The sequence below is a fragment of the Phoca vitulina genome, unplaced genomic scaffold, assembly GCF_004348235.1.
Source record: "Phoca vitulina isolate PV1807 unplaced genomic scaffold, GSC_HSeal_1.0 scaffold63, whole genome shotgun sequence".
Lineage (NCBI taxonomy): Eukaryota > Metazoa > Chordata > Mammalia > Carnivora > Phocidae > Phoca > Phoca vitulina.
Window position 1 is genome coordinate 5,120,199 of NW_022589766.1, and position 12,389 is coordinate 5,132,587.

At 56.0% G+C, this 12,389-nt stretch overlaps 1 protein-coding gene across 1 annotated transcript in view; it reads left to right on the forward strand.

The window, feature by feature from the left end:
* The window catches only part of KCNK3 (potassium two pore domain channel subfamily K member 3), a 35,712-nt gene extending 24,694 nt beyond the window's left edge, over positions 1-11,018 (forward strand). The window contains exon 2 of the mRNA XM_032391654.1: positions 10,044-11,018. Coding sequence (XP_032247545.1) covers positions 10,044-10,969 — 926 coding nt within the window. The 3' untranslated portion in view covers positions 10,970-11,018. The remainder of the gene's footprint in view (positions 1-10,043) is intronic.
* Positions 11,019-12,389: the final 1,371 nt, after the last annotated feature.

The window sequence follows — 12,389 nt, forward strand, 5'->3', positions numbered from 1 at the left end:
AGGAAATCTAAAATATTTACTATCTGGCCCTTCATAGAAGAAAGTTTGCCAACTCCCATCCTACAGTAAGGTGGTGGCAAGAGTTGGGATGGGAGCCAGGCCTCTGACTCCTGGTTGGGTGCTCTTTAATTCCGTGCACCTCGCCCCTCGGCGCCCCTGCTTCCCCCCCGTCACACTGCCTGCAGGGTGAGAATTCAGGCAGCCAGGCTCTGGACAAGCTCAACTCCAGGACACATGGTGCAGCCAACAGGGAACATCTGGGCTGGCCACAGTTACTCCCATGACACAACAGGGTTTCTTGTTGGAAGCAGTTCAGCCCCTTTTGGGGGAGTCTGACAAGGAGATGCCAACATGCGCCTGCTTCTCCTCCACGGGCAAAACAGAAAGAGCCAGAGAGTGTTAAGTGTAGGACTCAGGCCAGCCAGATGCCAGAGTTATGGACACAGCCTTTCAAGAAGCACACAGAGGAGGACTGGCATCTCCAGCCATCTGCTGAGATGGCCAAGTCCACTTTATTGCGCTGTAGAATTACTTTCTCCGTGCCAGACTGTCCCTGGTGGATTCGTTTAATTAAAACCCCAGCAGATCCAATCTGTTAGAAGTTCTGAGTTCACACATGTCCTGGCCAATTGGTCATAAGGATGCAGACAGGCCAGAGGCCTGGGCCACGGCCGCCTGGTACAGTGACTGGCCTATAATAGAGCCCAGAAGCCCCGGGTCAGCGCACTTCCGAGGACAAGCGGGGTTGCTGCCCTGTTGTGTGGCCCCGCCCGCTGCAGGCCTCAGGCTCTCTTCATCCTCCCTGTCTCCGCCCCCTTCACCTCTCAGGCTCATTGGTGATGCCTCCCTTCCCTAACAGCGTCATTCAACAGAGAGTAATTAAATGCCAGCTACGTGCCAAGCACTTTTCTGGGTGCAGGGAAAATAGTAGTAACAAAAGAGACCAAAATCCCTGCCCTCACCGAGCTTACAGTTGAAGCCCACAAATGCAAGAGCATCCCATACGCTGTGTATCTACTCTCTCCTCCCTCCCCTCTTCCATCCCTCCCCTCTTCTCTCCCCTCCTGAACTCAGTTTAGGCCTGAGCACTTGACAATAGGACCATGCATGCACAGGCCTCCTAATGAAACCTCCTGCCCCCCATTTCCCACTGCCACCCCCTGAACCGGGATGCAAGGAAAATCCATCTCGACCCTTCTTTGACATGTCCCTCCCCTACTCAGGAGCCCTCAGTGGCTCCTCACTGCCTTCAAGTTAAGATTTGAACGCCTGCACCTACCCTTCAAAGCACTTCACATTTTAGCCCTTGCTCTTCTTACCAACCTACGCTGCTCAAGTGAACTTTTCTGCTCCGAGAACTCCAGAGTTTTTGTTGGTGTTAGATTTATAATATTCGTTGGTATCTACTTATAAAAGTAATAGATTTTTGTAGAAAATACACAATATATAAGAGCAAATTAATATTAATTATGAGCCCATGATTCAAAGATAAACTCTATGAGCTTTTTAGTATATTTCTTTCCAGCTTTTCTTTCTATGTGTGTGAATACATTTGTTATATTTATATATTTAGTATGGCATCCCGTTACACATAGTGTTGTATCCTGCCATTTTTATTTAACATTCTATGGTGGTTTTCTATGTAATTAAGAGACTCCTGAAGAGTATATTGAGTGGCTGCACAATATTCCACCACATAAATATACCTTAATATGTTTAACCAAACCCTATTGGTGAACATTTGGACTGTTTACAATTTTTCACAATGAAAATGCTGCTATAAACATCCTTGTTCATAAATCTTTGTTCCAATCTCTGGTTATTTTCCCAGCAGAGATTCCTAGAAGTGGCATTGCAGGGTCACTGGGCAGACACATTTCTAAGGTTCTTGATGCGTATCATGAAGCTGCCTTCCTGAGAGTTTGTCGGTCCCCTCTCCCCCACTTTGTGAGAATGCCCACTAGCCTCAGACAGATACATTTTCTCTGCCCCTACTGTACCACGTGTCTTCCTGCATTGTGTCTTTGCTTCAGCAGCTCCCCTCTGTCAGAACCCTGCATTTCCCATCCAACCTTCAGAACTCAGGGCAAAGGCCGCCTCTTCCAGGAAGCCCCTCCTGATAGCCCAACCCAAGTTCTCCACCTCTAGCCCTCCTTCAGCCCCTGTCTTAAATTCTCCCTAAGATAATTCCCTCTGAGGCCATGCATTTGAACAATGTATATAACAATACACATTATCATCCTCTTCTCTGTACAAGACATTGAAGTTTCCAAAGTATTCCACTGAGATGTTTCATCTGATTCACTTCAGATACAAAGCGTTTTGAGGTCAAGGACCATGGTTTGATCATCTGGGTCTACTTACCCTGGCCCCATTGGGCCCCATTGGGCCCCATTGCCAATCTCAGATCTAGCCCAACCTCAAGCCAGCCCCTGATTTAATGGAGTTTGACAACAGCCTTCGTTATTCCTTGGTCCACTGGAACAGATTTTAGGATGTTCTCTGCAGTGAGGACTGACTGGGACAGAGGCCCTGGACGCCAGTCCTGGCTCTGTTAGTGACTCGATGTCCCGGTCCCTGTCCCTCTCTGGGCCTCAGTCTACTCATCTATAAAATGAGTGGGTTGAACTACAGAGTCTCTCACCCTCTGGGACTGATTGGCCCTGCGGCCCCAAGCACCCAGAGCAGCCCTGGGGTGCCTCTGAGAGCCCCTTGCAAAGCCAGCCTCTGGGATAGGCCGGAGGGAGCTGGCCAGGGAGGCAGGCCTGGCTCCAGGCCAGGCTGTGTCTGCAAACACTGACCTTGGCTGCCGCAGGGATTTTCCATGACACCAGCACCCTCCCCCTTAGCTCCCCCTAATCTCACGTGGGCCTGGGGAGGGGGGGGATGGGAGTGGTAGGGGCTGTACTAGTCCAGAGGACCCTGAATCATAGCAGTGGGGCTCCTGTGGATGGGGTAGAGCGAAAAGGGAGAGAGGAGAGAGCAGTGGGCCTCCATGTGCCAAGTGTGGTGGGAAAGCAGGGGTAGGGAGAGCACCTGCCAGTGGGGAATGGGGAGAAGAGCTGAAAGAGGAGCTGGGAAGATGGGAAAGAGGCCTTGGAAAGGGGCAGGAGGGAGGGAGGGAGGGTGCTGTGCGGCAGCGCTGTCCTTCCTGGGAGCTCTAGCCTGGAGGGGATGAACTCCAGACGGAGTTCTGCACACTGGTCCCTCCCCCACAGCCCAGGTCCATGAGGCCCTGGTGGTTTCCCAGGCCTCGCTCAGGCCTTCGCCAGGCCTAGGGCAGGGGTATTCCTTCTGGAGCCCTGAAGCTGACCTCATTTTGCAAGGGCCTGGGGCCACAAGAAGGACAGGAGGTATGAGTCACTAAAGGCCTTCCTGCCAAGGCCACCTCCCCTCCCCCTGCTGGGTGTCTGAGGGGAGGTTCCTCTCCCCAACTCTGCACCCCAGACTTCGAAGCTCTCTGGGTTGAACGGCATTTTCCGAACAGCGGTTCCCACCAGGCCTTGCGCTGGACACTGAGGGGACTTGCTGGCCCCCTGGGAGCCCAGAGCCCTGAAGAACTCCTCTTTAGACCTGAGAGCAGAAAGGCGGGCACTGTAGCCAGGCAGGGGGAGCAGAGCCTCGAGTACTAGGGAAGATCCCAGAGGGTTCTGGGAAAGGCGTTGTCAGAGCCGGACAGTGCGGCTGGAGGAGAAGGCCTGCATTCTCCTCCCTGTCTCCGCCCAGCCCGGCAGCCTCCTCCCTCCTTCCAAGGGCCTGGGCACTCCTGCCAGCTTCCTTCCGCCTCATCTCCTTTAACACACCAATTAGACTCCCGTGGAGCCTCCTGTCCCACTTCCTGGCTCCACAGGGCTGCCATCTCCAGACCCAGGGGGCGGCTCCCTGTCGGCGCCTCAGGCCCCTGAGGAGGCAGCGTGCTCAGTGGGCCTTTCTGAGGGCACCGAAGGGCTCAGGCCTGACTACCCTCTGCAGGCCCCGAAGGAGGGCCCGGCTACCCTCTGGGGCACCTGCGTCTTACAGCTGGTCCCCTGGAGCTGCCTGTGTCTCCCTCAAGCCCCCACTTCTCTCCGGCTGCCCCACCAAGCCTGGGGCAGCTCCAAGGGCGGGTCCCCTCCCCTGTCCACCTCTGCACCAGCCCGGCTTGGCCCGGAGTTCACAGCCTTTGGGTGCCTCAGGCCACAGGTCTGATCCATCTTCCCTCAGGGCAAACATTAGCCTGGCTGGTGCCATATTTACATTAGATAACTAGGTCTACAGGGAACCAGGAAACAGGATGCAGCCAGGCACTACCAAGGGCTGCGTGTTTCTAATCTGCAGAAGGGCCGGGCCAACCAGAGACGGGCCATCTGAGACTCTCAAAGTCAGAGACCTAGAGAGAAGACCTCAGAGTTCTTAATGCTAGAGACGAGCATTTCCCAAACTGCTCCAGGAACACCCGTCCGACAACACGCACCGTAAGGAAAGCGCTCAAAGGTCAAATAAGCGGGAACACTTAGCACACTCCCCCAACTTGACCCGCCTCACACCTTAGCCCGTGTGTGGCGCTGATAAAATCTACACTGAAATCCAGTGATGACAAGTCCTGTTAAATTCAGCATTCATCTCATTTAATCGAACCAAGCAACGCTCTTTGCATCCAACAGTTATGAGCAGTCCCTGGAACTGGTGTTCCAGGAAATTAACTTGGGGAAACACGAATCAAACTGCTGGTGCCAAAAGGAACTTTAAAGACAATCTAATCTTGATGTTCCCCCAAAATATTCATACTCATAATTAATATTCATTGATGCCAATGCCCTAAGCATCCTAAGTCTGCCAAAGCCTCAAAATGCCCGCAGCAACTCTATGAGGTCTGTGGATCATGGGTCCCATCTTACAGATGAGGAAACCGAGGTCCCCGAAGATGAGTTCCTCGCAGGCTGTGGGCAGTCATGGGCACCACCAACCTGCCAAGATCCCCTGTAGAAAATAGAAATAACCTATTTTCAGTATTTCAAAAGCATAACAGTAACTTAATTCAGTCTCTAGAATCAGTTAGCCCATACTAATCAGAAGTTCGGATTGGCAGGGCTGCTCTTAATTCATTCTGATGGGGGGAAAGAATGAATTCTTGCTTTCACAATGATCTATCCAGTGCCTGTTCTGTTTTATGCAGCAGCTCCCCGCACTGATCAACACCTTGTACTTCATAAATAACGTCTTTCAAAATTTAGACTCTACTAATGGGTGGGTTAATAGAAAAAAAATCATTAAGAGGTATCCATAGCAGGGAAGATAATGGAAACCTTTTATCTTGCCCTATCCCACAAGTCACAGAGGAGGAAGATCAAGGCCCAGGGAGGGAAAAGGACTTGCTCAAGACACAAAAGTGGTTATGGCCAGGGCCAAGCCAGACCGCCAGATCTCCTGCCTCCATAGCCCCATGCTTTTTTCTCCACCCAAGGCTGTGGCCAGAGTTCTGGCTTTGTAGCCAGCCAAGCCAGGGGTAGGAGGTCAGGCACTCAGACTGGGGGAGCACATGAAGCAGTGGGGAACAGGCAGCTGAGCCCAGTCCAGCCAAGGCCATCACCAAGGGTTCAGATTGGCTATTTGTGCTTTGACTAGAAGGAAACAGGCCACCGAGAGAGAAAATCCAGTAAGGAGCAGGGGTTGGGGGGGAGCCACTAGATGCCCTAACCCTCTGCATCTGCCTGGAAGACAGCTTTGGCCAGTTTCTGAGCTCCTTGGTGATATCAGGAGGAAAACAGAGAAACTGAGGCCCAGGGCTTCCTCCCACCTCTCATTTTTCCTGTTGCCCCAAATATCCATAATCAATATTTATGTCTGACCACATAATTAATTGATATGTCCAGCCACCTGGCTTCCTCAGGTGAATTCCATGCCTCTGGCCAGGTTCCAGGGCCATCTCTTAGCTGAGCTGCTCGCAAGCAGGTGCTGCTGGGCCCTTGTTGAATGAACAAGTCAACCTTGGTCACACTGAGCCACAGGGCAGAGGACAGAGCATTGAGTGTGGAGTATAGTCCTGGCTCTGCCATTCACTGGCTGTGTGACCTCGAGCAGCTCACTTTCCTTCTCTGGACCTCTATCTCCTCATCCGTACAACAGAAGGACTGGGTCATAGGATCACGAAGCACTTTCCTGACTCCGAGAACTCGTACGTCTGGTGGATTCAGGAAGGGAGGCTGGGAGATGAGGGGGCAGTGACAGCCCCAGCCAGGGCTCTGAGAGGCAGTGGCTAGAGTCTCATGGTCGGGCCATGAGTTCTGGCTGGCCGGTCCATCAGGTCCTGGGAGGGAGGGTCCTCGGACCAGAGCGCCAGCTTCCGTGTGTGTCAGTGACACACAAGGACAGATGGAGCCCCTCGCCCAAAGACTCGCAGAGCTGGACAGCAAGGAGAAGGTGGGGACTACCTTTTGCCCCCTCTCTCGTAAACCCACGCCCGGTGTGGGCAAGGCCCAGGCAGGCGGCGGGCCTGCTGGATGGCAGACAGGCATTGCCAAATTCCCAGTTACTTCCCAGAAGTTTCGGGGCCCCCCGGGACTGGCTCCACCCCCGCTGGCACACCTCCCAGCTGGGCGCCCACGTCAGCAGGTCCTCATAGCTCCCTTGCCCTTTCACCCAGTGACAAGAGAACAGATAAAGGGACAGGAGCATGCTGAGCCGGGGCCAGGTACTTGCAGAAGCATCTGGTTCCCCGGGCATCGTGCTCCTGTCGCCACTTGTTCCACATCCGGCTCAGGGCCGTGCCCAAGGAAGAGGCTCCAAGTGGAAGGCTCACCTCTCGGGGCCTCAGTTTCCCATCCTGGTCACTGTTCCTGGGTGATGAATTGGCTCTGAGGCATCGGAATGAGAGATGAGTCAGAAAGTCCTAGAGGCCTTGGCCAACTCACAAGGCCTCTCCAGCCTTTTTCAGCTATAAAACAGAGATAGTCATAATAATGGCCTTGTGGAAGTTTTTCAGGATTAAAGTTTAAAATGTATCTGAAGGATAAGACCTTAAGCCTCAGCCTGTGGGAGGGAGGGAGGGAGGGAGGGAGGGTGGGCCTAGGGTGGGGGGGGGAGCATCTGACCCCAAGGATGAGGCACATCCAGCCTGGGGCCACCCTGGACAGGACGGTGGACAGAGCGGGGCACAAGGCTCTGGCTTGATAAGAGCCTTTGGGTGAGCCCGGACGTGCCACTGCTTTGCACCTCAGCAGGGGGCAGGCAGGGGAAGGAGCTGTCCCTTCTGGCTGGGAGCTAGGAAAACACAAGGGCACTCAGGATCGAAGCCGGCGAGGCAGGGAGGTCGCAGTGTGCCGACAAGCCCAGGGGAAGAAGGTGGCCTCATGTCTGCGGGGACATGGGCGGTATTCAGACCAGAGAGGGCCTCTCTGCAGCTGGGGGACCTTGTGGGCAGCCACAGTGCTGCCAGGCCCGCAGACACTGGGTTTTCCTAAAGGCCCATGGGTCCCAGAGAAGTCGGAGCCTCTGAGTGAGCACGGGGCGAGGTGGTGGTGGCAGCGAGAGGGGGTCCTTCTCGCTGACCCCACAGAGGCTGCCCTACCCCCAGACCACACTCTCAGGCGGCCTTTCCCCTATGAGATTCCATCACCACTGCTTCATCACAAACCCCACAGGTTCTGAAGTACCTGCACTTCCAGTCTCTCCTTTCCCCCTGACGGCGCGGTGCCGGGCCACCAGGCGGGTATTAACAGCTGTAGCTCAACCCACCCCCAGAGTGCGGACAAGGCAAAAGAGGTCCAGAGAGGGGAATGGATTTGCCCAAGGTCACACAGGCAGCATGTGGTCAAGCCGGCGCTGGGCCCATGCTCCCCAATCCCTGTCCGGCCCCATCCACAGTGCCGCGCCCTCCCCCACCAGTGCAGCGCCGGCTCCGGCCCCGGGGGACAGAGGAGGACAGGATGAGAAGCAGCTCTGGCTCAGGGCCTGCCCAGCTGTCGAGGTGAGTTGTGGTCTGGCTGCCGTGGCCGAGCTGGCGGGCACGATCTGTTCTCACCCTGCTGGGATGCGGACAGGCCAGGCCTGGCGGCTCAACAGCTCAGCTAGCCAGGCCCCTGGCACAGAGTGACACAGTCAACCAGCTCGGTGCCCTGGTGGGGAGCAGGGGAGTCCACAGCCTCACACAGTTCAGGCAGCTGTCCCCAGGTCTGCCTGAGGTTTCAGATTCAAATGGCCTTGGGCTGCTAGAGATGCCAGCTTGACTGGAACTGAGCTGCCCCCCAGCCTGGAAATGTGAGGGAAATCTGGCCCTTCATTCATTGCTAATCATCGTGAGCCAGTATTGACCATTTGATACGTACCAGACTCTAGGCTAAGTGCATCATACACATTATCTCATTCATTTCTCCCAAAAAGCCCTGGGAGACAGGTTCTACTTATTAGCCCCATTTTACACCTGTGGAAACTAAGGCTCACAGCTTTTAAAAACAAAACAAAACAAAAAACTGTCCACGGCAGAGTCAGGATGGGAATTCAGATCAGACATTAAAGCACATGGTACCCTACCTTGCCGTCCACATGTTTTGGGCCTACTCCACGGGCATGGCTGGCAATGTGGAGGGGAAGCTTGCAAGGAGCATGACAAGGTAGAGCAGTGCCCACCCCGCTACCCCCAGCCAGTGTTTAGCTGTACATATGTAGTTGGGGGACCCAGGGGACAGAGCAGGGATGGTGGTAAAATTGGCCCTGGAGTTCAAAGCTAAACATTCTCAGTGCCACTCAAAGCAGAGAAGATCACTTCCAGTGAGGAATCCTGGATAACTGCATGGAAGAAGCAGCATCTGGTTACATTTTTGATAAGGCTTAGAGAGGAGGAAAAATTGGAAATCCTGCCAACCAGCATTATTTTGTTATAGTAATCCTATTAATAAAAGTAATAAATATCATAACAGCCCAGTGAAAAAAGCAGGTCCAGGACCAGCAGACCTCATTTTACAAATGAGGAAACATGCTCAGATAGGGTGAGTAATTTGCCCAAGGTCACACAGCCACTAGTGACAGGGCCAGAACTTGTGCTTAGGGCTTCTGGGTTCCCATCCAGGGTCTTTTCCCCTTCAGGTCTCCAGGCACAACTCCTGACTTAAGGCCATTTGATGGTTGGCTCAGAGGGAGGCTTTGCCTCTGCATGGCTCCTGGCTCAGTGAGGGCTGGGGGCAGTGTAAAGGAGACAGGGGTTGGGTTTGTCTGGCTGGTGACAGTAATACCTGGAAGGACAGGCAGGGTCCCTGCTTTAACAAGGGCAATGCCCCCTCTCCATGACGACAGACCCTACTTCAGGGCCAGGCACAGAGGATGACCCCAGGGCTCCAGACTGGTGGCTGATGAAGATCCTGGAGCATCATTCATCCAGCTAACAGAGAGGCAATGTCCCCTTTCTCCCCTGACACTGGTCGGCCAGCTGCCTCAGGGAGACTGGTGGACCCTGGTTGCCAACTACCTCTCATAAGCTTTGGCTGGCAGCAGGGAAATCATCAAGGAGCCATCCATGCCTCAGTTTCCCTCCCTCCACACTGAATCATGGGATGTCCAACCTCCACCCATTACAGTCAAGGAAACTGAGGCCCAGAGAGGACGAGGAACAGGTCCAAAGCCCACAGACACTGCACTAGAAGCCAGGTCTCCCAAATGACCTGCCAGCACCCTTCACCCTATCCCTGCTGCCTCCCTCAATTCTCTGTGTCAGCTCCCACTCTAGATTTAGAAAAGTTAGGTCTTTGAAACCAGACTGTGTAGTTCAGACGCAGGCTGCTCTACTTCCAAAGGGTGTGACCTTGGAAAAGTCACTTAACCCTCCCTGTTTCCTCCTTCCTTCCTACCTACCCTACGGACTCAACCAAGAGCATCAACAAGGACTGGCACAGTGTACGGGGTCAAGGACGCGCCCATAAGTGTGTGTTGTCCTCTCTTCTGCTGGAAGGAGAAGCCCGAATCTGCAAAGTCGGGGAGGTGGAGGGCAGAGATCCCGGGGAAGGGGGCAGGGTTCCTGGAAGAGCAGCCCCACAGCGCAGTGCTTTCTCTCCTCTTCCCCCGCTCTCCCCCAGGCTACGGCCACGCGGCACCCAGCACGGATGGCGGCAAGGTGTTCTGCATGTTCTACGCGCTGCTGGGCATCCCGCTCACGCTCGTCATGTTCCAGAGCCTGGGCGAGCGCATCAACACCTTCGTGAAGTACCTGCTGCACCGCGCCAAGAGGGGTTTGGGCATGCGGCGCGCCGACGTGTCCATGGCCAACATGGTGCTCATCGGCTTCTTCTCGTGCATCAGCACGCTGTGCATCGGCGCCGCCGCCTTCTCCTACTACGAGCACTGGACCTTCTTCCAGGCCTACTACTACTGCTTCATCACGCTCACCACCATCGGCTTCGGCGACTACGTGGCGCTGCAGAAGGACCAGGCGCTGCAGACGCAGCCGCAGTACGTGGCCTTCAGCTTCGTGTACATCCTCACGGGCCTCACGGTCATCGGCGCCTTCCTCAACCTCGTGGTGCTGCGCTTCATGACCATGAACGCCGAGGACGAGAAGCGCGACGCCGAGCACCGCGCGCTGCTCACGCGCAACGGGCAGGCGGGCGGGGGCGGCGGGGGCGGCGCGGGCGGCGGCGCGGGCGGCAGCGCGCACACCACGGACACCGGCTCGTCCACGGCGGCGGCGGGCGGCGGCGGCGGCTTCCGCAACGTCTACGCCGAGGTGCTGCACTTCCAGTCCATGTGCTCGTGCCTCTGGTACAAGAGCCGCGAGAAGCTGCAGTACTCCATCCCCATGATCATCCCGCGGGACCTCTCCACGTCCGACACGTGCGTCGAGCAGAGCCACTCGTCGCCGGGAGGGGGCGGCCGCTACAGCGACACGCCCTCGCACCGCTGCCTGTGCAGCGGGGCGCAGCGCTCCGCCATCAGCTCCGTGTCCACGGGCCTGCACAGCCTGTCCACCTTCCGCGGCCTCATGAAGCGCAGGAGCTCCGTGTGAACGCCCCCGCCGGGGCCTGGAGCGCCTGGGAGTGCAGGGGCGCCGGGGGTGGGGGGGCTCCTGCCGGGGTGGGGGGAGCAGTAGGGGTCGGCGAGGAGGCCCCGTGGGGCTCCCCCCACATCCCTCACCACCCTCCCCCGGCCCCCCCATCTCCAACTGTGCCTGCTCGCGCACCAGCCGGCAGGAGCCCGGGCTCTGAGGATGTCTCAGGACATCGGCGCCCTGCAAATTCCGAGAAATGTGAAATTTGGGGGGTGGGGGTGGGGGAGGGAAGGCAGAAGCTGGGAGCCTCTCATCCCTCTGGAAATCTAAGGAGCTCCCCAGTTCTCAGAGGCCCTGCTGGTACCCAGACCACCCCCCCTCCACCCTCTCCTCCGTCCGGAGGGAACTTTGTGTTCCGTGTAAGTTTGCATCTCTATTTATACCTCTGTCCTGCCAGGTCTCCCACCTTCCCGAGGCTCCAAAAGCCAGGGTGTCTTTGTTCAGGTCACCCCCACTCAGCCCCACTCCCCTTCCTCATCCCCAGCTGTGTCTCCCAACCTCCCACTACCTTTTGTGTTGTTTTGCATGGCTTTGCAGTTATGGAGAAAGTGGAAACCCAGCAGTCCCCAGAGCTAGTCCCCAGAAGGCAGGCAGACTGAAGCAAGGACAGGCAGGCTGCGGGAGGGACAGGGAAGGGATGGGGAGACAGCGCCCCACCCCAAGTCTGCAGGGTGGTCGATGGGAGTTCACTGGTCTCCAGCCACATCGGGCGAGAGAAGTCCAGCCTCAGACACTGCCCTTAGAATCAAACAGAACACTTCATACTTGCCATCCCCAGCCGCTGCTGACAACGACCAACTCTTAAATCTGTGGAATGAGTTTCAGCCTCCCAAAACCCTGTCCTGCCTACTCATTCATGTGATTCTCACAACGCCCCAGTTAGGTCACCAGGGCAGGAGTTCTCATCCCCATTTTACAGATGACATGGACACCCGGAACGGCGACGTGACTTGCCCAGGGTGACACAGATGGCAAAAGGCCCAGGGGGACAAGAACCCAGGCTGCTTGTGCTGAGCCTCAGCGCCCTTTCCTTCGGACTCCTCTGCCCACTGTTGAAAGCAAGGCTCCTGCCCTGCACGCCCAGGCGTTGTGTGAGCCCCCGGGGCTTAAACCAGAAGCAGACTCCAGGACGGAGCCGTGTCGGGGCTCAGCCTCTACGCCGCTTGGCCGGGAGGCAGGCCTTCTGCATGGGCCCCTGAGGCAGGGTAGGAGCCCTCAGTCCCTGGATTGCCTGCTTACAGACCGGGAAGCAGGGCTGAGGCTCATGGAAGAAAGGCCAGGAGCGGGGGCTCTAGGGGTGGGGGAATGGGGCAGAATGAGCTAGACAAGTGTCAGGCATGTCCTCCTGGGACATTATCCCTGGCTGCACAGCCAGCCT